This window comes from Arvicanthis niloticus, chromosome 3 (assembly GCF_011762505.2).
Source record: "Arvicanthis niloticus isolate mArvNil1 chromosome 3, mArvNil1.pat.X, whole genome shotgun sequence".
Lineage (NCBI taxonomy): Eukaryota > Metazoa > Chordata > Mammalia > Rodentia > Muridae > Arvicanthis > Arvicanthis niloticus.
This window is the reverse complement of record NC_047660.1, coordinates 2,423,959-2,448,641: the sequence shown is the minus strand read 5'-3', so window position 1 is coordinate 2,448,641 and position 24,683 is coordinate 2,423,959. Positions and strand designations below refer to the sequence as shown.

Sequence of the window (24,683 nt, the reverse complement as noted above, 5' to 3'; positions counted from 1 at the left end):
AACTGCTTTCTTGTCCCTCTGCCTCCCCCATATTTTCTTTTTTAAAATAATTTTTATTTATTCTTTGACAATTTTATAAAAGTACAGAAACTATTTGGATCATCCTCAGCCCCATCTTCCTTCTCTTATCCTCTCCCACTCCCTCTGGACAAGTTCCTCTCCCACTTTCATGGGGTTTTTTTCCCCAATGATCCACTGAGTTTAATGAAGGGTGCGTGTATAAGCATGGAGGTGGGGTGTTTTCTGGAGCATGGACACTGGACTCCCGGTTAGACCACTGCAGAAGAAGTATTTTCTTCCCTAGCAACCATGAACTGCCAGCAATTCCTCGGCTAGGGCTGAGTTTATGAGCCCCTCCCCACTGCCCTGGAATGTTGTGAGAGGGCCTTGGCAGCAGTGAGCCCTGAGTGCAGTGGCCACTCCCGTCTTTTCTTGACCAAGTGTTTTTGATACACACTCATGCTAATCAGTGTGTGGTGAAGAAGTGTGTCACCATTCCTGATGACCTGAGCAAGCTCCCTGAGACTCACTTGGTAGACGGATAAAACTGATCCCCACAAATTGTCCTCTAACTCCAACGCATATACCGTGGCGCTCACAAATAAACAAATACAATAATCTTGGACCATAAATAAGATTTTAATTGGTAATAATGAAATCTTGTCAAATTTACTTCTGATTTGTTTGTAAACCAAGGTGGGAAGTCAATTCTTGTGCCCTTCCTAAAGTTAGAAATTGACCTCTCGGGTGACAGTACACAAATGGCTTACCCATGCTGAAACTGAAGGGGACAGGAGGTGAATTTGCCCTTTCTTTCCGTTCACTTCTAAATTCATTTTAGTCAGCCCCATTACTGATCGGCTGGACTGCCCAACCCTAACGCTGCTGGAAGAGTGGGCAGGGAGCTTGCTCTTTCCTGAGGACCTGCCGCGTGCTAAATCAAAGGCAAGGGACCCTGGCAAAGATGTAAATAGCAGAGCCCCTGTTAACCAGGAGGTGAGAGGAGATCAGATCAGAAAGAAAGGAGCTGCTCTTCCCACAAGGGGCTAGCAGCAGCACTGGGAGAGGGTAGCCCACAGGAACAGGTAACAGGCCTACTCATAATGGAGAGGCAGGGCAGCCTTGGCTGTGCATGTGACCTGGCACAGAAGGGCAGCTGGCCCAGCTGTGGATGGGTGGGGCCACCATCCGCTGGCCATCTCCATCTATGAGATGGGGTGGGCCACCATCCGCTGGGCATCTCCGTCTATGAGCATCAGAATTTGGGAAGTTAAAAACCCAAAACACCATTTGTTTTTGACACTCGTAACTAAAGGGAAGTTAAAGAAAACCACAGTCTTTGTTGACCAAACCAAGCAGTTGTCATTGAAGGTGCTGCTGTGAGTCCTGGGATGAGTGTCTTGTCTTTGACATGTAGCAGAGGAGGTGAGTCAGGAGTAGAGAACCAAGGCACCATTTTACTAGCTTCTTGGAGTGAAAGTTACCCCAAGATAGGGAGTTGTGTACAGGTCATCAGAGTTATTTAAAAAAAGTATTTAAAAACTAGGAAAAGAACTGTTTCTTTGTGTGTTGGTTTCCTCCCTTGTGGTGTGGTCTGTTTGTGGAAGAACACGTGGAAGGGAAAAGTACAGTCCACGTATTATCAGCTGACAGTGACCGTGACTAGTTCCATCCGTGTCCCCTTCGTCAGGCCAGCCAGCCACAAGGCTTCACCATGTCACAGGAGGCTGAGTAAGGCCCCTGACACCTGTGGTGGGCCATGATGACAGGCAGCTGACTGAGTCAATCTGCTTCCATGGTGGGAGAGGACTGGACACGAGCACAATGCACACTCAGGGAGGATAAAACAGGGAGGCTCCCCCTGGTGTCCTGTAGATTCTATGGTCTCAGGCCCTCACCTCCACTAGAGTATAACCATGGGATATTCCATTTAGAGCACTTTAATGACTGAATAAATAGTTGTGAAAGACTACAGAGGAGCTGGTATTGTCTCTGGTACCTGTAACCCCAGAACTCAGGAGGCCAAGGTACAAGGATTACTGCAAATTTGAGGCCAGCTTGGACTACATAGTTTAATACCAGCCAGGCTATATAACAAAATCTTATCTCAGAATCAGACAGACAAAAGCAGAGCAAGCAGAACGGCCTTGCTGAACAGTCATGACCCATGGTTGGATTCTAAACAAAGTTGAGCAAAAGTTGGGGTAGAAATTGGACTAGAAGTCTCACTGCATGCTATTCTGATACTTCACAATGGTTTTAGACAGCTCCTTCTGTGGGTCAGGAGGAAGGTACCCAGTGGGCTGAAGGATAGCAAGGATTAAAGGAAAGACTTTTTAGAAAACTCCATGGGGCATTTCAAAATTTCCCATACAAATTGTTATCAACCTGGCGTCTGGTAATGATGGGATGCAGTTGTGTTGTCTGGTCCATCACAGCAGGCCCTTTAAAGAGCTCTGGGTGTCTTTCACCTTCTGTGTTTTATTTATCACTGAGCCTGGCCACCTCACCTCCAGTCTGGGCTACTGTGTGTGTCAAGCTCTCTTTTTGATGCGGTAGGATTGACCCAGACATTGGCAAGGTCATCAGCTATATGGGAAATGAGAGCCACTGGGTTGCTAACCATTCCCCTTTACCATATAGCTCTGTGGGCTAGCTCCTTCACAGAGTCGCTGATAAGCCTATACCAGGCCAGTTAGCAGTGAACACACACTTGTCTTCTCAGCCCTGGAAAATATATAAATATAGAATGGCACTGGGTGGCTGAAGCACCAGGCTTGCTGCTCACCTTCGGCAATAGAAGACTCTTCAGTGAAGACCTGCAAAAGCCTGGCTCATTGTCAAGCCAGCCGTGGTGGACACATGGTCACTCATACCTGAGAAGGAGAGATCACAGTGATTGCATACAAAGAAGGCATTCATTCTCATTGCTTACAGGGCCGCTCCACCATTCCAAACCCGAGGGGCCCAGTGTGGTCTGTGCCACCTGTCCTTGTGCAGCAGGGTCTTCTGGATCCCACTCGAGTCATCGGTGCAGGGAAAGATCATGGAGCAGGTTTCAGCTATGGCCAGACATCTCTGTTGGCCTTTGTCAGCTCCAGCTATGACTTATCCAACCCCTGAGACTGCTGCCTGTTGACAGCATATAGACCTGCTCCTGGACAGGTTCAAAATGAAAGTGAACTACAGCTCTGCGTGACATACACAGGGTGGCAGCAAGCGTAGGAAAGGGACAGACTGTCTGGAGGCCTTGGAAACAAGCTCATACACGACACACAGAAGGAAATGAATCCATCCAACTACTGACCGACCCAGAGACAGCGCTCCTTGGCCAGAAATAATTGCAGAGAGACACCTTAGACTGGAACCCAAGGTTGAAAATACTAATCAGACTGCTTGTATCAGGCAGTTGTTTCCTCCTTATGACTGATGTCCAGCAAACCCCCCAACCCCTTGACATTTAGGCTGATAGGAGCTTGAAAGGTTCAGAATAATGCTCACTGTACAAAAGCCCCAAAGGAAAGGAGAAAATTAATTTAAAAAATTGAATGCCAAGTTTCATATTTTGGTATCTGACAGTGTAAACCAGATTGGCAACGGGGTGACTTGTAGATGTCAGAAAAGTCTTTGCAGTCTGAGGACAACAAGATAACAACAAGATGTCACTGAATTTATGACATCATGTGGAGATAGAGCACTGGCCTGTGGAGTGGGTAATAGTACTAAGGTGACCCAGGTTTTTGACTGGGTAAGCCTATTAACCACTAAACACAGAAAACCTTCTCATGAGCTCTGAGCTCTATCTTTGATCTGGCATGTCTAAACACTGTCATCAGTAATGACTCAAATTAAGTTTGCAGGTTTGCTAAGCATACCTGGAGAAGATACAAGTTTGAGAGGGATGATTGACGACATTTAGAAGTCATTCATTTGGGGTAGGTGGAAAGCAGGCAGAGATGTGTGCTGTCCCTTTACCACAAGGTCACTGTAGGGTTTGAGAACTCCCCTGAGGATGGCAGGTGACAATTATCAAGTTTTTAGCAGGCTCCCACTAAACTGGTCAACCAGTTCACACATCATAGCTCTCTACATACGTGTGTATGCCTGCATATGCACAAGCATATGCACAAACGTAACACATACACCGGCCAGCACACACCCATGGAGTTGCACACTGCTTTGGGTACCATGTTTTCAGATGATACAAACTGAGAAAGGATTGGGGTCCAGAGCATTGGATCCTGAGACACAGTGCACAGTTGAATGTCAAACTCCAGTACAAGCTCATGTGTTAAAGCTTCAGTACCTAGCTGGTGACACTGTTTGTAGGCTCTAGAAACTTAGGAAATGGGGCCTTAATTGGAAGGAGTAGGTCACTGGGAGATCAGGCTCTAGGGTGTCTTTTCCTATGGGAGAGCAGGCCCTTGGGTGTCTTGTCCCTGTGGGAGATCATGTCCTTGTATGTTTTATTCTATGTGAGAGCAGGCCCTAGAGTGTCTTATCCTGTGGGAGATCAGTCTCTAGTGTGTCTTGTCTTGTGGGAGATCTTGTGTGTCTTGTCCTATGGGAGAGCATTTGTGCTATGGGAGAGCAGGCCCTAGAGTGTCTTGTCTTGTGGGAGATCAGGCCCTTGTGTATCTTGTCCTATGGGAGATCAGGCCCTTGTGTATCTTGTCCTATGGGAGATCAGGCCCTTGTGTATCTTGTCCTATGGGAGATCAGGCCCTTGTGTATCTTGTCCTATGGGAGATCAGGCCCTTGTGTATCTTGTCCTATGGGAGATCAGGCCCTTGTGTATCTTGTCCTATGGGAGATCAGGCCCTTGTGTATCTTGTCCAATGGGAGATCAGGCCCTTGTGTATCTTGTCCTATGGGAAATCAGGCCCTTGTGTATCTTGTCTTGTGGGAGATCAGGCCCTTGTGTATCTTGTCCTATGGGAGATCAGGCCCTTGTGTGTCTTGTCCTGAGGGAGATCAGGCCCTTAGGTGTCTTGCCCCTGGTCCCTCTTGGTGTCATCCTCTGCCTCCTGCCTGCACACAGCACCACCATGATGTTCTGTTCAAACACATGGGGGCAAAATAATCATGGGCTGAATATTTTAAGCCATGAGCCAAAATAAACCTGTCCTTCTCTAAGCTATCTGTTGGGTGATCTGGCCACAGTTATAGAAAGCTAGCTAACTTGGTACTAAAAATAGTGTCACTGCTGTGACTAAATCCTACATGTGTGGAGCTGGTTTATGGGAAGCGTTTGAAGAATGAGCTAGAGAAAGCTTTGGATTCTGTAAATAGAGCTTCTGGGGTGATTCTGGGGAGAACAGAAGGTCAGAATGCTAGTCGGTTTGCAGCGAAGACCAGGCTGTGAGGTTACTGTTCGAAATTGGGCCAGAGGGAATTTGTTACATTTTGGCAAAGAATTTGTTTGCATTTTTTCCAGTCCTGGGATGTTGAAGCTAAGTTTAAAAGTAACTAGTTAATTTGGTGGAGATATTTTAATATAGCATTTCACCCAAGATGAAGTACAGCCTTTTCTGCCTGCTTTTGACCATATTTTCAGTGAGAATTGGGAGTGCAAAGCTGAGCAGAGGGATTTGAAAACTCCAGTCAGGCCTAAAACGTAATGTAGAAAGTTGTAGACATAAAGGGTATGGTTGTTAGAGTAACCAGTGGCATTTCCAAAGAAGTTGAGCACTTTTTTACTGGGACAGCGAAAAACATGCGCTAAAAGCATATGTATTCTTCAGGATTCTCTAGAGGAGCAGAAATCATAAAGTGTGTGTGTGTGTGTGTGTGTGTGTGTGTGTGTGTGTGTGTGCATGTGTGTGTACACTTATGAATTGTGTAGAAATTATAAATTATGTAGAAAGGAGAATTTATCCAACAAGTAGTTGCTGAATCCCCAAGGCTGGATGTCTCAGCTGGTCTTCAGTGAAGACCAGTATAGACATCAGTCTCTAAGAAGTGAGGTTATAGGCTGTGATGCCAGTGAAGAGTAGACTTGGCAGCAAGTCTTGTTCTCAGACAAGCAGGCAAGAGAATGAACTTCGTCCTCCCATGTCCTTTACATGGGCTGCCAGCAGAGGCGTGGTTCCGACTAAAGGTGGATCTTCCACCTCAAATTATTTCACTAAGAAAACTCACTCACAGCTGTGCCCAGCCATCTGGGTTTTAGTTAACTCCAGATGTGGTGAAGTTGCCGGCCGAGAGTATTCATCACAGAAACTGAGCAGACCCAACCCACAGCTGTATAGGGTTTAAAACTGTTCGCTCATTTGGAAGACCTTCCCTTACACAGGGACGCCTGAGAAGATACCTCCAGGTGCAGAGTACTCAGCACTCTGGCCATGGATGCCACGGTCCATGGAGGCCCAGCTACTGCCTGAGTTGGCAACAGAGCTTGGTGTCTGTCATCCCCGTGATGCTGCATTGCAGGCAGGCAGGAGTCTCAGACTCATGGAAGTTTCTACCCATATTTCAAAGGAATGTCTGGGAGGTCAAGTGGTGTGGCTAATTCACAGTGTCATCACCTGGGCAGGTAGTGTTCTCAGCAGTGCCAGGAACATCATCTGTGCTAGGCAAGCGCTTTACCAGCTGAGACATCCCTAGCCAGAGGAGTGGGAAGTTGTAGCTTGAATACAAAATGTCCATCCCAGTCTCCTGTGTTAAAGCTTAGCTGATGGTGTTGAGGATATTCTGTAAAGGATATTCTGGGAGGTGAGACGTATCTGGAGGATGTAGGTCCATAGGACCAGGATGTCCGTGGGATGCCCAGTCTCTGGTGCCTAACTGTCCTTTTCTCTGTTTCCTTTCTGCCATGATATAAACTGCTCCTGCTCCACAGCGCTGTCCCTACCATGATGGGCCAAAGTAAAACTTTGTAAGTTGTTCTCTTAGGAAACAGATCTGTAGGACCCCAGGGACTTCTAGTCTGGGTTCTTTCTACCCAAAAGAGACAAGGAATGGGCCTGTGTCTAAAAGTCACGTGGGTGATGAAGAGTCAGCAGGCCAGCAGCAAAGGGAAAAGCACCCCACCACCCAGAGATGGCAGTAAAGGGGAGCTACAGACTCAGCGGGGGATGGGAGCCAGCAGAGGGGGTGAAGAGAAAGGCAGGGTCAGGTGCCTCACAGAGCTACTGACAGGAGCAGCCCTCCTGCCCTGAGGCGCAGCCACGCTCAATCAGTGAGGAGCCAGGAAGGGAAGGGAAGCTGAAAGATGGCCTTGCAGTCCAGCCCACCATAGGTCTGATCTTTACAGAATCAGCTCTTGTGTGTCCTTCAGACCATAGCCACAGTGTGAAATGCAGTCTGTGCATGTGTCTTGGGAAATGCCAATTGTGATCTAAACTCCCACTCATCCCCACTATGTGCTCACGACCATAACTGAGGTGAATGCTACACAGCTGAGATTTCTAGCTTCAGACAGTGTGCATGTGCATCTCTGTCCCCTCAGATCTTGCCTCTTTGGGAGGAGTTCTGGGTCACTTGCAGTCCCCTGTCCTGTACTCTATTCTTGTCGTGTACTTCCCATCACAAAGGCCCTGCCCCATCAGCCTCTCTTTCAGCCACTCTCAGGCTAACGTTGAACAGGAGAGCAGTTCTGAGCTTGGTCTTTCCATGTATAGTGTCCAGCACATGCTCTTCAACTAGAAAGAAAACTTAAATGGTGACCTCAGATTTGTCCCCGTGTGGCAGCAAAAAGCTTCATATTTCTGAGTCTCAGTATTTGCTATTAGTTATTGCAAGTGTCCTATGCTTTATTATACACAAAAAAAGTAATAGATTCCTGTAAGTAAATCCAATCAATCAATATTTTTGTAAGTTGTTGTGAGTTTTTTCTGTTTGTTTTTGAGACAGAGGGCTGGAGTCTTATATAGCCGAGGCTGGCTTTGAATTCACTGTGATAGGAGATAGTTTTGAATTACTGCCTCTGTCTCCCAAGTGCTATAATTATGTCCCACGTTTCTTGAGAAAGCAGGTTATTGTCAGGAGTCTTCCAGCCTGGAGAGATTTGAGACAAGACAAAGAGTAGGACAGACTATGGTGTGGCTTTAAAGACAGAGGGTCTCAAGATGGTCTAGCTCTGTAATATACTGAATGCTAATGGTAACTTCTAAAAAGTCCTAAAAGCTTTCTTGCTCTTTCTGAGGGTTAAAAGCCGTTGGCTTAGGTGATTGACACCTGTAGCCTGACAACAAGGGAGTAAGTAAAGGGGTGATGGCTAGAGCCTTGTCCCTTTAGTCCGGATGCCTCTTGTCAGGCTGTGGGGAGTTTGGAGCAGTAAACTTCTACTGAACCAGGAGAAGAGTCACGCTCACAGAAAGAAAAACCTTTACATAAACAAATATGCATAAACTCACATAAATTCATATACAGATTCATACATGCACATTTACACATTTCTGCTCACAACCAATTGGGCCCAGCTTTATATATATTCTCATAATTACATACTTACACACATACATCCATACTTACATATGCATGTGGAGCAAAAGACCAAGCACCAGGGCAGAAAGAACTCACTCATTCTGGATGAAAAATGAGCTCCAATCTTTATTATATAGATAAAGGCTTCTACCCTTTTATTGCTAAATTAAGCCCAAGTCTGTAAGAAGAAAGCTTTGCTCTCTTTAGTAAGACTAAACCTGCCTTGCTATTAAGATAAGTCCTGTTCTATCCCACAGTAAGGAGAACCTGCCTGCTCCTGCTGCATTCTCCTCACCTTGCTCTCTCCTCCTGCTCTGATGTCACAGTAATGCCCTTACTCTCAATGCCTTTCCTTCCAATGCTACATCTTTCCTTCTGAGTTCTTCTTGAGTTCAGTTCTGTCTAAAAAGTTCTCTTGTGTCCTGACTAAAAAAATTATCTTCAGTTGTGTTCTAAAACGTTCTGTTCAGATCTGACTAAAAAGTGTTCTCTCCTCTGCTCAATTCTCATTCTTCTCTTTGTCTTCAGCACTTATGCGTCTTTCAGAATACATGATCACATGGTAAAATATTCATCACAAGTTTACACATAAAATCAAATCATAAATTGAAATAGAAGTTTATAACAGAGAATATTTATATGCATACCCATTAGGAGTAATTATCTGGCTAAATATTCACCACCTGTCACAGCTCCACAGGTTCATAGAGAGCTAAAAACTGTTGTGGTTAATCTCTGACCCAAACACATCCGGTCAAGGAAAACAGAACTCAATATTTATGATTATAAACTGCAAGCCTTGGATTGGACAGATTTACCATTGCACTACTCTATTCCCCAGCTGTGAGATCCCTTAAAACCTGCGGTTTTCTAAGCCATGTTCTTCTCTTCCTCCTTGTCCTTCCACCAACAGGTCCAATGGCTCCTCTCCTCTTCTTTCTCTCCGTTCTACCTCGCCTCTCCCCCAGCAACTCCTCTAGCCACTAGGCAAGAATTGCCTCTTTTCATCTACAGACGAAATACTGTGCAGAAAAGGACACACTTGCGGAATAGTTGACTGATTAAATCTGCCAGGACAGAGTAATCAGCCCTTAGTAATTCTGCATCACTAAGGTCTGTCAGATGATTCTGGGCCAGAAGGCTGAAGATTTGATGCTCCAACGTTCTGTAGTATAGGGGCTTTCCAGGTGTTCAGTGGTCTCCATAAATTGGCTAAGTTTTAGAAGCTATGCTTAGTGCTTCCCATACTTTCAGTTAACCCAGTCATTCTGGATTTCTGACGGGGTTGAAAACCTATAGTCTCGTAGCCAATCCTGGCTATTTACTTTGAGAGAAAAGATCTGAGTGGATGGTTTTCAGCTGACATTCATTCTGAAGACAGGACATAAGCCAGGTTCAGAACTAAGTCTTGTAGTTGAGAGAGATGGCAGAGGTTCTATTTAGTTAACAAAAATGATGGACTGGGTATTAGGCCTATCTTGTACTTTAACAATTACAACATGGTAATATAGTTTGTGTTCAATTTATATCTGAGAAAAAAGAGTCTTTTAATTGGACAGAAAGGGGGAAGTGTTGTGGGTAGCCCCAGCCTCTTGTTTTCATGGTAGTTCCACTCCTGGGAGGGGCTGCAGAGGAGGAGTGAATCTTGTGAACCTTCTGTCCAATTGAATTTGTAAAATAAAGGCTAGAGCCAGTGATTGGGCAGTAGAAGGGGAGGTGGCGGAAAAGGGGGAGGAGTCTGAAGAGGAGAACAGAGAGCGAGAGGAGCCGTTGGGGCCGTTGGAGCCGTTGCTGGAAGGACAAGGAGGAAGAGAAGAACATGGCTTAGAAAACCGCAGTTTTTAAGGGATCTCATAGCTGGGGAATAGAGTAGTGCAATGGTAAATCTGCCCAATCCAAGGCTTGCAGTTTATAATCATAAATATTGTGTTTTCCTTGACCGGATGTGTTTGGGTCAGAGATTAACCACAACAAAAAATCATAACTAAGTTATCAGTGAAGTTTTACATAACTAAACCAAGTCAACACATTATCTTCTGTCCCAGCACCTATAATAAATCATTAGTTCCCTTTTAGTGACCGTTGGTTCACGGTTTTACAACCTCATGAATGTGCTCTGAGAAGAAGAAAGTCTGGTTACTATCTAAGAGCAATTAACTGGTGACACATGGGAGACTGACAGAGTTCTCACTGCAGTTTTGATTATCAGAGAGAACCTAATAGCAGTCCCACTATAAAAGAGCTTAATAAATACTGACATAATTTTAAGAATTTTTATAGTATCATCAAGAATTAAGAAGTCATCTATTTGTCTATATAGCATCACTTCAAGACTGCACATCTTTATAGATCTGCAGAGATCTGCTCAAAAGGGTGAGCTAATACCTAGTGGTTGTCAGATATGTTTAATAATAACAGGAAAAGAATATTAATTGCAGGAATCTTTCCTAAAATGATCTTCTCCTGGGCCTTGCCTATGGGAGCAGATCTGTCGTAGATTATTTTAATCCGAGGCAGACCATCTCAGGAAGATCACCTGCTAGTTGTTAGCATGTCCTATGATGGCTCCTGAGAACAAAGGTACAGGTACAGGAAGCCTTTTTACTCACACAACCAGGATCTGTGGTCTGTACAAGCCTGGTGCTTCTTGCCTCCCCTCCCCCACCCTATGGCTTTAGGTCACCTGCATCTCTTTTACTGTCCCTGCCTCAGCCCTCCTTGCAGATGGCTATTGCTACCTATAAAAGCCCCAGGCTTCAAGCAGGACTTAGCACATGCTGCCTCTGGAGAGAGACCAGAGTGCCCACAGGCAGGAAACTGTCCATGCCAACAACTGAGTCCATTGTGACAGTCAGAGCCATGGCAGCAGGAGGAAGATGCTAGTTGTGCACTTGTTGGCTGGTATGGGCACACCTTGGGGCACACCTGACTGTTCCTCAGGATCACAGGTGACAGTGCAGCCACTGATAAGCTCAGGCTGTCACTCTGGCATTCTCACAGCCTGGCCACACTGCCTCAGGGCCTCCAAAACCCTGTTTCCTCCTTCGTTTTATATAACGACTAATTTTTGTTACTAGCATGATTGAGTTAAGAGGCACTTAGGGCATTAATGGGGCTTCTCTGGGTGTGTCTTCAAGCAGAAAAGCGTAACTGAGGAAGGAGTCCACTGTGGTATGAGCAGCGGCCTTCCATGGCTGGGTCCCCAGACTGAACAAAAAGGGAAACAGGAAGAAGTCAACTGACTCTAGCATTGTGTCTCCTTGGTCCCCAGAAAGGTGTGGAATCCCAGTCACAGTTCCACTACTGACAGCACCATGGCCTCCATACCTCTCCCATAAGTCACTTTCTGTCACAGCACCTAGAGATGTAACTGAGACAGCAAGGATCCCATGAGATTTCCTAGTTGTGTACAGAATGCACTAAGAAGGCTTATTATTAGTCACCATTGTTGTTTGGGGGAAGTGGATTTTTGTTGATTTTTTTTTTTTTCCAGAGAGACAGAAAGGGAAGAGAGAGGAGTCAGCCCGAGGACAAGCTCAGACATCATCCCTGTAATGTAGTCTGCTGTACTTGGCACTTTACACGGGTGCCAGGGGACAAACTCAGGCTCTTGCAAGGCAAATGGCTGTCAGCTGAGCCTCATCTCCCCCTCTTCTTTGTCCTGTTTTGTTTTGTTTTTTAAGATAGGGTCTCACATAGCCCAGGTTAGACTCAAAGTCCCTCTGTAGCCCAGGATAACCTTGAACTCCTGGTGCTCTTGTCTCCACCTTCCAAATGCTGGGATTATAGGTTTGTGCTACCAGGTCTTGTTTTAGAAGCTTTGAGCTTTCCCACAAAGGCATGTGGAGCACATGTGGTGCTAAGGATGAGCTTTGTGGTGTCGAGCCTCCATTTTCTGCTCTCTTTGCAGGTCGCCCGCCTCATGGAGATGGGATTTTCCAGAGGGGACGCCTTGGAGGCCCTGAGGGCCTCGAACAATGACCTCAATGTGGCTACCAACTTCCTGCTGCAGCACTGACATTCAGCTGCTGTGACAGTGGTGCCCTGCCACCTCATCAGCCTGAGGACCACACAGACCCAGTACGGTGTTCTCAAGAGAAGACGGTGGCTCCCACTACACACTGTCCTGAAATCCAAGATGGTTGCCGTGTAGTCTCAAATAAGTTTGCCATTAAATTAGCATGTATTTTCTATCTTTATTTTTTTACTGGGCATTTCTCAGTTTGGAAAACCGTCATTCTTACGTGTTCAAATGCATGACGGTTACAGGTGTCGGTGGCAGTTTTTATAGCACTGCAGAGAGAGACAACTGTCCTGAAGTTTGTGTGCAGTCTTGCTTGTCCTCACCTCAGTGAAGGGGGACAGGCCATGTGACCTCAGAAAGGATGTGCCACACTACTCTTTATGGACTGCTTTTTTTTTTCCTCTTAAATGTGTATTCACATCTCAGTGGTTATTCTGCACACAGTGTCTGGGCAGTGTCCTTGAGACCTCAGTGACAGAGGAAGCCGGAGATTAGCCCCCTCCAGCCTAGGGAGTCTGTCCCAACTCCTCCTGGTTTCAGTACAAATAATCTAGTGTGGACGTGCAGTTCTGGAATGCCCCCTGATACCTACCTGGGGTGATTCTGCTCAGAATGCATTACAGTGGCCACTTGGGCTAAGGAGTGAATTGGACTAAAGAAAAAAAGTTGTTTTAGAGACTAGTGGGGCTGTGCAGAGAGCAGGTGCTGGCCAGCATGGCTCAGCCTGGGCCCACCCAACCTGGGCCAACCTACAGGTCCTTACACATGCACCAGCTCTTCTGGCAGCCCATCCTCCCTGGCCCCATCCTTGCCCCTTGTAGTGGGTGAGGCAGTGCCTACCGTGCAGACAGTCAGGGAGGTGTAGGCAGGAGGCAGCCCCCTGTGAGCAAGAACAGTTCTAGGAGTTGACAACTGTCCCATAAGCAAACTGCACCAGGTGTGTTCTGCAGGTGTGTTCTGCGAAGTGAGCAGCAATGTGTCAAATTGATGCAAATTTAGGTGTGTGATACAATAAAGTTTTTATGTGTTTTACTTTTCAGTAGTTTTTATGATACTTCTCTAAATAAAACTTTAGTCTAGGCAATTCCACCAAAAGGAGACATGAACCCAGACTGCTACTTGAGAAGCCCCAGGCCTGCACAGTAAGCACTCCCTTCTGTTCCTGCAGTGCGGTCACCACGGGCAGTGCTGGCTGGGGCCCTGCTGCTCAGAACAGAATTGGAGTGGCTCTGCAAGCCCAGTGTGAGCACAGTGACCAGCTTCCTTCAGTGACCAGGGCCAAGCAACACTGCCCCTGGAGGTAGGAGTGTAAAGTGAGACACTCCAAGACCCACCTATGGACTCCATGTCAGAGACTGGGTTCAAGAGGGCAAGGGCTCCCTGTAAATATGATTGCTTGATGGGGCGTAGACAAGCTTCAAGGCTATGGGTGTGTGCAGATGCTTACTGATCAGCCTGGGTTTCCAGACCAGCAGATCCAGACCGAAATGGGAAAGGAGTGGAGAAAAGTTGTCCATAGTGAATGAATCAGTCCTTCTGTGGCTAATAATAATGCTTGTTGCTGTTAACAAAATACCTGTCAAAAAACAGCTTCAGACCTTATTCCTCACAGTGGGAGGAGTGGGAGGAGCTCCGGCCCACAGTGGGAGGAGTGGGAGGAGCTCCGGCCCACAGTGGGAGGAGTGGGAGGAGCTCCAGCCAACAGTGGGAGGAGCTCCAGCCCACAGTGTGAGGAATGGGAGGAGCTCCAGCCCACAGTGGGAGGAATGGGAGGAGCTCTAGCCCACAATGGGAGGAGTGGGAGGAGCTCCAGCCCACAGTGTGAGGAGTGGGAGGAGCTCCAGCCCACAATGGGAAGGGTGGGGCACGTGGCTATGGGAGCATGAGCTACCTGCTCAAGCTGTCTGCCATCAGGTGAATGCTGTTGCTCACCCAGCTCAGTCTCCTCCTCCCAGCTTATGGGATGGTGCAGCCGACATTATCAGATGAAATACTCAAAGATACACCCAGAGGTGTCTCCATGATTCTAAATCCACAAAGTCAACAATGAAAATTAACTGTCGCCATACCTAAGGAAGCCCTGCCCCTGAAGTCCCACTGAATCAGACAGCATAGAGTTAGCAAACTGCAAGAGGCAAACTGAACACAAACTGTCAACACATCCCAATGGCACTGAGAATGTCTTCTGGGTTATGTTCTTACAGTTGTTCTTAAATTGAATGGAAGTATCTAAAACCATACACATTTTTCCCACAGCTAGCAAATGGCGTGCCATTTGTAAGATTATTTTCTATTCAGGTCCCCTAACAGATGTGTTGTTTTATAAGAGAATGGACCTAGAATGTTAGGGGGTAGAGTCACATGACTATGAAACTCCTTGATACAGCTATGTCTAGCAGAGAGCCAGTCCCAATAACTAGATTTTGGTGGTACCCCTGCCCCTTAGTGATAGGGATCAAGGCAGAGAAGGATAGAGGCTGGTCTGGGCTACAGAGTTGCGTATCTTGGGGAAGATGTCAGCCTGAGAAGAGGTGAGGCTGGAGAGCTGAGCTGGAGGATAGGGGATAGCATCCCAGCACTCAGAACTGCAGGAGGCTGGAGTCAGCAGAGGGCAGTTCCTGTTGGGGACACAGGGAGATCTGAGGGCCAAAGGGAAGGATATGAAGCTCCTATCAGTACTCTACAGACAGACCCCTCCTCCTGATATCTGTCTGTTACCCTCAGTGTATGGTCAGGTTCCTCACCTCCGTGTCCAATCACCCTCAGTGTAGTTCCTCACCTCCGTGTCCGATCACCCTCAGTGTATGGTCAGGTTCCTCACCTCCGTGTCCGATCACCCTCAGTGTATGGTCAGGTTCCTCACCTCCGTGTCCAATCACCCTCAGTGTATGGTCAGGTTCCTCACCTCCGAGTCCGATTACCTTTGTCCACCAACAGGAATACTGTCAGTCTGAAGCAGAAGGAAGAAACTCCTGACTCCATATTTCTATTCCAGTAAGTTCCTTCTACATTCCTGCCCTTTGTTAGTGGACCTCCACTTGTCCATGGTGTGTTAGAACAGATCTAGCTCCACTGACAGCAAGGACGTGGATACAGCTTAGCGGTGTAGCGACTGCCTAGCATGTGCAAAGCCACGTTCAATCTTGACACTGAAAAAGAAGTCTGTGTCAAAGCTCCATTTCTCCTATTACAACAGTTCCTGCCTAAAACTTGCCTTCTCCACTCTACCCTTTAGCTCTGGTTTTGTTTAAAAATACTTGCATGTGTGCACGCACACACGCATTTGCTCACCCCTCACAACCCACCCCTGCTTCCAGATAGGAAACACGATCCCACAATCCCAGAGACATATAGTCTGACTCCAGTCTCCAGTCCTCAACTAAAGGAAGACTCTCTGGAGTAACCTGTCTACAGAGCATACCAGTGTCTGCCCTGGGGTTTGCCAGCTATGACTAAGAGGGTGGCTCTTCTTCCTCTATCCCTCCTTCCCTGAATAACTCATTCTCAAACCACACTGAGTTTCAGTACAGAGTGTGGGGAGGAGGCGTGAGCAGGCCTGGTGCAGGAAGGGGAACTGTTCAAAGGCTAGGTTCAGTTCAGAAGGGTCCAGAATCAACCTAAGTGCACATGGAATGCTCTCTCAGGGCCACTGGATAACTTGTTTCCATTTCTTGACTTGGTTTGGGCTCATCTTGGTTGAGCTCAGGGCTCAAGTGCCTGGTCCTCCTTTTTGGTTTTTCCTATGGTTCCACCTCAGGACATACTACCTCCGCTGTTGACGTCCTCAACCTGACACCCTGGGCTCCTTCTCACTGTTCACAGACTATTCTTCCCTGGAGTCTTGCCACAAGTCCCCTCCTCTGAGGCCTCCCATCTCTGCAGAACTGGCAACCCTGGCCCCTTCTCGTGTGTCTGCCCCTGGATAGGAACTCACTGAACTCATGCATGCTGCTTCTCCAACAGACAGAGTCTGGGGCACAGTCCTAGGCGTGAGATATTGCCCAGGATGCTGTACCCTGCTGGAAGACACAGCAGAGTCACACCCAGGGAGAGCTGCCTCAACAGATGTGGGTATAAGGAAGTTGGCATGGGTTGAATAGTCAGAGATCCAAAGCAGGAGCCTCCAAGCTTGTGGGACCTTAAACCTCAGATCAGGGCCACCTCACTCTCAGTTGGGGTCTTCTGCTCTTGTGCTTCTTGCTGTCGGTACAAACCTCAGAAAAGAGAGTATTACATGGCCAGTTCCAGGGCTGGCCATCAGACTGGTATGCTGTAAGCTCCTGCCCCAGGCCCGTCAGAGGTGAGCTCCTCACCGCTTCTTTGCACCCAGCTTGGCTCATGTTTCTCCCTCAGTAACGCAAAAGTTCCCGCTCTCCCTGTATGGCCTTCTGCTTCTGCTCTCCCTGTATGGCTTTCTGTTCTTGGGAAGTACTGCTCACTGAAGCCTTACTATGAAGTTACTCTCGGTCATTTCCTTCCCACAAACAGTACCTGTCTTTTGAGAGCCACATGTATGTGACTGGGAAGGGTAAGGTACAGTTCTCTTCAGAGGCAATCAATTACCAATAATACAACCACGTGTGGGAAGAACTATCAAAAGGTCTTCCAGAAGTCTTCTCAAGAGTCTCCTCCAAATACAACCCAGAGAGCCATTCTGGACATATCAGCAGGTTTTGCTCTGTGGCGTGAGGTTAGACTCTGGCCTGTGCTTCCAGAGAGGATGGCACGATTTACTGGACAGAGAGGTCGGTTAACGTGAGAACAGCACAGTAGGAGCGGAGAGGGCTGGAACCTAGAGCAAGGGAATGAAGGGACATCTGTAAGCTGACTGAAGACCTCACTTGTACCCAAGAAGGTCCCTGCTAGCTCACCTCACTCACCAAGGGCAATGAACTCACAAGGATGTCAGCAAAGACCCGCCAGCCAGCCACTCTCCTATCTGCAAAGCATGGAAGATGTCCATGCGCATGCCCTTCTGTGGAAAATGAACCAGTTCATGCAAGGTGCTAGACTCTCTAGCTTCCTTCCTTTACAGCCCACCTAAAAAACAAAACAAACATACCACAGGGTTCCAGGCAAGGTGACCTCTGCCTCAGGAGGCTGCCTTACTTAGAGTAGAGGTTCTGTCAGTGACAGGGGGTGTGAGGGAGCAAAGTCACCCCAGGAGACCTGCTGCATTTCTGCTCCAGTTCTGAGCCCCCCACAGGCTGAGATTATTCTGTATGTTTAACAACCAAGCCACTAGTGCCAGGAAATTCAAGAGCAGTAACTGTTTTCTGACTGGGAGCACTGAGCCACATAAAGCAGAAAGGGGCCCTGGCTCCAGACTTTCTGGGCTGTATGTGGTTTGGTGACTTAATGAAGCTGGAAACACACACTTGCAACCCAGACATCCATTAACTGTCATTCTAGTGAAAATTAAATTGTCTCTTTACCAGCAGGGAAAGGCAAAGGAGGCTGGGCTGCGCTGTGGCCACCACTGTTTTCTTCTTTCCATTTCACAGAAAATAGTTTCCCTACTAGAACACTGGCTAATAAGAGAAGACTTCAACTGTGCTTCAGTTGTCATCACTGAAATGTGACTGTTTCTGTTTCTTCAGAGGCTTGCGCTGAACCCCGAATAAGACCCAATTCTGTCAGCAGCCAGTTCTATGACCTGGTCAGAGTAGCATGGTTCCTTGTGACTAGGCATATCTGCTCGAGTTCTCTGCTTTTCCGAAGGCTACAATGTGTCAACATACCCCAAACTCCTATGGACTTTTCCCATTTGTAAACTGAGGCCCCAAATGATGCCTTCCAAATTCCAGGTCAGTCAAAGATAACTTAGGTTAGAAAGTCCCAAAGAGCCATACATTTCCTTCCCTACTTTCCACATAAGAACTGAAACAAGTTTTACAGAGAAATGATTGACAAACAGATCACAAGCTCCAGTAAGTAATGTCTTTCATGGCCTCAAGCCATTTAGAGTCAGTCCCTTTGTTAAACAGTGCCACCGAGGAAGTCAATAAAGGCAAAATATTATGAGATGCCCCTCATATTGTGTACACCCATTTTTCATCCAGTAAGCATTTACTGGGGAGCCAGTGTGAACTAGGCACGCACTAAGTTCATGTGTGTGAATGTGATTCAAGTGCCTGTGTCTATACATGTATATAAGTAGCAACCAGAAAAGGCCAGCCAGGGCACCTTGCCAGAACACAAAAAATGTTTGTCCCAGCCAAAATAAGGAGAGTCACCCAAGGAGAAAACAAGAATTCTAGTTGCCCAGAGGAAGTTCTGGAGTGGCACCCCAAAGGTGTTAGTTTTACAGTTTTACAGATGTAAACAGGGCAAAGTGTTGGGCATGTGGCTCAGTGATAGTGTGCTTGTGTAGCATGCAGGAACCCTCGATTCAGTCACCAGCACTGCTGCAAAAAATTTAAAGTATGGTCTCTTGCTCGCTGACAAGTGTGATGGTTGTATTCCTTACCGTTATGGCATCCAAGTCTCCAGAAACCTGCCTAACTGGGCCTCTTGTATCTCCACAGATTGAAGAGCTTTGTGACTTGTGACATTTTCTTCAAAATTTTAAAAACATATTTCAATGCTTGCCTGCATGTATGTCTGTGCACCACCTGCAAGCCTGGTGTCCACAGAGGTCAGAAGATGGTATCAGATCCCCTGGAACTGGGACAGATAGTTGTGAGCTGCCATGTGGGTGCTGGGAACTAATTCCAGTCCTCTGGGAGAACTTCAATTGTTTCTAACATTGGAACCATCTCCAGCCTTCCGAGCTGTTGGGTTCAGGATGAAAACCAAGAAAACTCGCTTCATATACAGAAGCTTAAAAATGAAAGCTTTATTTTCTGAGCACTCTGTTAGGTGGCCAGCTCTAACTGAATCCCTGAAGGGAGATTGTACAACATTTTTAAAAGACGAGACCATTAGGCAAGGGGTGATCTGGGGGAGCTGCAGTGTTATCCAATTGTATTTAGACATTAAGGGTCAAGCACGGAGACCCCATTGGAGACTGGGTCGTATTCAGGGGACCTAGCTTCAAGGTCCTTGATTCATTCCCCTAGACATCATTAGGTCCTGAGCTCAGAGTGCTAAGGGGCCAAGGGTCTACCCAGCAGCATGTAGTTAATTAGGGCATAACAGGGCATTGGTTATGTATTTTTACAACTTGTTCACCTTGGTTTAGATAACAGCAATTTCTATAGTCATTACTGGTTAACAGACAGTTAAGAAAGAATTTTGAGAAGTGGGATAGGTGTTCGTTCTTAAGCCTGGGAATATGAACTAGTGTGACTCTGCCAGAAAGATGGAGAAGCTGTCCTTGAGATAGCTGGACTCAGACAACTGTCTCCTTACAAGTTGTATCTGAGATATCTGGACTTAGACAACTGTTTACAACAGAAGCTGTTCAGCTATGAGGACGTCCCCAGCTCTGTGAGGGCCCAGAACCTTGAGTTTAATTTCGCCCTGTGCTTTATATAGAGTCTGAAAACAGAGTACTTAGAATAACTTGTGCTTGTTGCCAACAAAGTGACATTTTCAATCCCTCTTTATTTCCCATTTTTGACCAAAATCTTCTTAAAGGTTAAAGAGCTGAAGGTCTCACATCCTGAAAAAGGCTTATTTTCAGTGGCCATGCTCCACAGGAAAGAAGAGGAGACTTCAGTTAGAAGGCCAGGACCAAATGTGTGGGTAGCAACAGGTGTGCAGGAGGCTGAAGTCAGAGAAGTGTGTTCATGGTAACCGTTAGTATTTTTTTCCACTTCTCCCCCAATCTGGAATGTTGGAAACAGAACAAGAAAGAGCAATCTGAAATCCTGACCTCAGGAGTGCTCCTCAGGAGGGACACCCTACCCGATGTCTAGGAGACTGAGGAGACTGAGGTAGGAATGATGAGAGGGTTGAAAATGGAGGGAGACTTTGCCATCTATTAGGACCTGGTAAAGTTAGGACCAATTAGAATTGAGTGCCATCAGTCAGAAACGCTTCTGAGAATGGTCTGTAGCCCTCTGTTTCCTCTAAAAGTCCGGTCAAATTTTATCTTGGAGAATTTAAGCCAATGGGTTTAGCCAAAGGTCTCAAAAACATTGCTTCCTTGGTTCATTGTCTTATTCATTCAGCCTGATTTCGATTGACATTTTAATAGTGTTAATTCAAATGTTACTTTAGAATCTTTACTAAGATAAGCGGAGCCAAGCGGAGCATCCAGCAGACTAAAGGGGCAATGCTTCCTAGGTGGGCCTGAGTCAGCCATGATACTTCCGGTTCCTGCTCCCTAGCCGAACGCCTGGTGGGTATCACTTCCGGTCCCTGTCTTGCTGGCATGGAGTCCTCTTGGTCTTCCTCGGGAGGCGGCCTGGGATCTACAGACCCACAGCTGCAGCGTTTCATGGAGATGGAGGTGCAGAAGCAGCGGGTGCAGCTGCTCATCCACCACATGACGGAGCTCTGCTGGGAGAAGTGCATGGACAAGCCGGGGCCCAAGCTGGATGGCCGGGCCGAGCTCTGCTTGGTGAACTGCGTCGAGCGCTTCATCGATACGAGCCAGTTCATCTTGAATCGACTGGAGCAGACCCAGAAGGCCAGACCATTGTTCGCAGAAAGCCTTTCCGACTGAGCTCAGCGTTTCTCTCCTTGGAAGAGGAAGGTAGGTGGGGAAATGGAGAGGTTGGGGTTTTTTTGGTTTTGTTTGGCTTTTTTTTTGTGTGTGTGTGTGTGTGTGTGTGTGTGTGTGTGTGTGTGTGTGTGTGTGTTTGTAGGGTTGAGGGTCATGGAGGTTTGAGTTGTGTGTGGTCGTTTATTTCCATTTTTTTTTAAAGATAGGGTGTCACTGTGTAGCCTGGAATTCTACATTTGCCTGCTCCTGCCTCCTGAGTTCTGTGATTAAAGGTGTGTGGTGTGTGTGTGTGTGTGTGTGTGTGCGTGCGTGAGAGAGAAAGAGAGAGAGACAGACAGACAGAGAGAAAGAGAGAGACAGACAGAGGGAGGGAGAGAGAGAGAGATCTCAGAATAAAGGAGCTTCACTATGGACAACTTTTTTTTATTTTTTATTCCCCACCCCCTTCTCCCTCTTGCTCCAGGCCCCGCTTGCTCCCTCCAGTACATTGTAGCTGTCTTTAGACACCCATATGAGGGCATCAGATCTCATTGCAGATGGTTGTGAGCCACTATGTGGTTGCTGGGATTTAAACTCATGACCTCCAGAAGAGCAGTCAGTGCTCTTAACCACTGAGCCATCTCACCAGCCCTGGACAACTTGTTTTTAAAGACAGGATCTTGCTTGCTGTGTAGCTGCCTGACTGGCCTGGAACTCACCATGTAGATCAAGTTGACCTTGAACTTGGAGCAGATCCTCTATCTCAGTGCTCTGAACACCGGGAACATGGGCATATACCACCCACCATAGCTGGCTTGGTTATTTCTTAAGAAATCAAAAGAATTTATCATTACAATTATAACTGAAAGCTTTCAAGATGTATCTGATTCCAGAACTCTCATACCATTTGGAATACATAATAATAATATATTTATACAAATACAAGTTTTTTGAACTTTCAGGTGCCCTCTAGAAATCTCAATGTTTTTAGAATTTGATTTGGAGATATCAGTTTAAAAGACAGAGGGGTTTAAGATAATTGATCAAACATGACCTTGGTTAATCATTTAATCAGTCACAATAAAAATAAAAATGGGGGCTTATAAGGCGGCTCAGAGGGTGAAGGCGCTCGCCACAGGGGCCTGTCAACCTTCATTTGATCCCTGGAGCAAATAAAGTGAATAAAAGTGAATAGAGAGAACTAAGTCACAGAGTTGTCCCCGACCTCTGCCTGCATGCTGTGACAGCATGCGCTCAGAACAACAATAAACAAGTCATTAAAAATTGAAGGAAAATAAGTTTTAACCAAGGCTTAGCTCCTTCAAGATTGAGAGACCTCTTCAGTAATCGGGGAGGAAGAGAACACAGGGCTCTCATGTCCTTGTTTACTGGCTGTGACTGTCTGAGATCCAACGGGAGACAGGAATTAGTAAACAGGCAGGTTTATTTAATAATTTGGGCCAGTACTGGGAGGAGAGGTTCTAACTTCTCATCGCTGTGTCTGCAGCAGGGTTAGAGGGTACAGAGAAAAAGGAATCCCAGGCTAAGGATGCAGGGAAGAAGGGTTAGCCAGGAGAAGGCGCTCACTGCCAGAGTGTTGGGCTGTTCTCACATGTGAATGGGATTCCCTACAGAAAGTTTTCTTCTTTCCGATCCCTGTTTCTTAGGACTTCGGATGCCATCTATTTGGAGACTGATGAGGAAATCCTGAAATAGTCTGTGCCTGCAGGAAGTAAGCAACTCATATGGAGAGGCTGGAGTCAGGAGGAACCGATCTCTGTCAGGTCACCGTGCACAAGAGCCTCTTCCTTGGGGGCTGGAGACATGGCTCAGCAGTGAAGAGACTCGTCACTCTTACAGAGAGCCAGCCAGTCCATCTAATGGTTCTCAACTGTTTGTAATGCCAGTTCTGGCAGACTCAACACCTCTCCTGACCTCTGGGGCATCCTAGACACAGGGCGCACTTATGTTCACATAACAGTCTGCAAAGATGACTCAGAGATGAAGGCTACTGCTTGCTCTTCCAGAGAACCTGCATTAATTTCTCAGCAACCACATGGTGGCTCACAGCATCTGTAACTCCAGTTCCAGGTGATCCTACACGGCTCCCCCTTCTCTGGCATCCACAGGCACGGCACACACATGGCAAACAGACATGCATGCAGGTAAAACACCCATGCACACAAAATAAAAATAAACGTTAAATGACTGTACATATAAAATAAATATTTAAAGGAAAGGAACCTGTTTGTTGTAACCTATCAGCTTTGGGTAGGACTGACACAAGGAACTCTATTTTTCCTTTTTCCCTCCCTCTCCCTTCCTTTGCTTCCTCCTTTCTTCCTATGTGTGCTTGTCTTGTTTGACAGCTTCATCCCTCATCTCTGAACAATTTTCTCTGCAGACTTTGCTGATCAACCGTCCTGTGTTTTAGTCTTGGTCCCTTGGTGCCAGGGTGAGATTTGTCCAGGTTGGTGTGATCCGATCATGCGTTGGGGAGGAAGTGGTCAGCAGTTAAGTTTAGTTTAGAAGGAGGGGCTGGCTATTAGGCTGTATTCACCTGGAGTCCATTTTCAAGCTGAATTTTGCTTCTCTTATACTTTATTTACACCCTAGCCTCTTAGAACACTAGCAGGTGGTTTTGTTATAAGATATTCTCCTTAATAGGCAATAATTGCAAATTTTTATTCCTACTCATACCTTTAGTTTTGTTCTCTACTTTTTGTTCCTATAATCTGTTGATTTTTTTTACTCTGTGTGTGTGTGTGTGTGTGTATGTGTTGTTTCTGTTCAGTGCCTACAAAGGCCAGAGGAGAGCACTGGATGTCAGCACTGGGCGTACAGGTGACTGAGAGTCATCACTTGGGTACTGGGAATCAAACCCAGGTCATGTGGAAAAGCTGCCAGTGTCTTACTGCTCAGCCATCTCTCCAGCCCTTTGTCCTTGTCAATGTAGCAACACAGGAGTCTCTCAAATAAAAATTAACACTTTCTTGGCCTGGTGTCGGAGCACATGCCTGTAATGCCAGCAGGCAGGAGACAGAGCAGGAGGTGGGAGGGTATGGAGTTTGAATACAGACCAGGCAACATACTTTCAGGATAGCTTGGGCTGCAGAGCAAGAGCTGTCTCAAAATCTATCCCTGTATTTATAACTTCCTTTTTAAAACACACCTCACGTTCCTCCAAGACAGCAGTTCCCCTTTTCCTTGGAGTTTCAGTCGTTACCCTTAGCAGTCCTGCGTCAGCACCTGTACAGACCAGCTTACAACATCTGTAAAGTATGCACTGATTTTCTAACAACCCTTGAATGTGGAAACAGACCCAATATATTTAAACTTGTTTGAAGTAATAAAGCAAAATGCTAAAGCATATAAAATTTAAACATGATCAATGGTGTTTTATTATTTTAATTCATTAAGGAATGATTCAGACCTCAACAGAACATGATTTAGCTCCATATACATGGCTTTGTAGTTTTGAGACCTCATGTAGACCTTGAACTCCTGACTGTCCTGCCTCCTCCCAAGTGCAGGGATTACATGCATGCACCACCACATGTGGTATTTCATTTATTGTAACATGAACCTAGAGCTTTATAAACCATATGGACTTGGATATTACCATTTTTCAAAGTTGTT

General features: G+C 46.5%; 2 protein-coding genes across 2 annotated transcripts in view; both read left to right on the top strand.

Moving 5' to 3' along the window:
- Ubac2 (UBA domain containing 2) overlaps positions 1-13,483 on the top strand; it is a 148,026-nt gene extending 134,543 nt beyond the window's left edge. Inside the window, exon 9 of the mRNA XM_034498812.2 lies at positions 12,338-13,483. Coding sequence (XP_034354703.1) covers positions 12,338-12,445 — 108 coding nt within the window. The 3' untranslated portion in view covers positions 12,446-13,483. The remainder of the gene's footprint in view (positions 1-12,337) is intronic.
- Positions 13,484-13,625: 142 nt separating this feature from the next.
- On the top strand, positions 13,626-24,427 carry LOC117706300 (putative mitochondrial import inner membrane translocase subunit Tim8 A-B). The gene is made up of 2 exons (XM_034499206.2): positions 13,626-21,095; positions 22,712-24,427. The coding sequence occupies exon 1, from the start codon at positions 20,772-20,774 to the stop codon at positions 21,063-21,065; it is 294 nt and encodes a 97-aa protein (XP_034355097.1). The 5' UTR covers positions 13,626-20,771; the 3' UTR covers positions 21,066-21,095; positions 22,712-24,427.
- Positions 24,428-24,683: the final 256 nt, after the last annotated feature.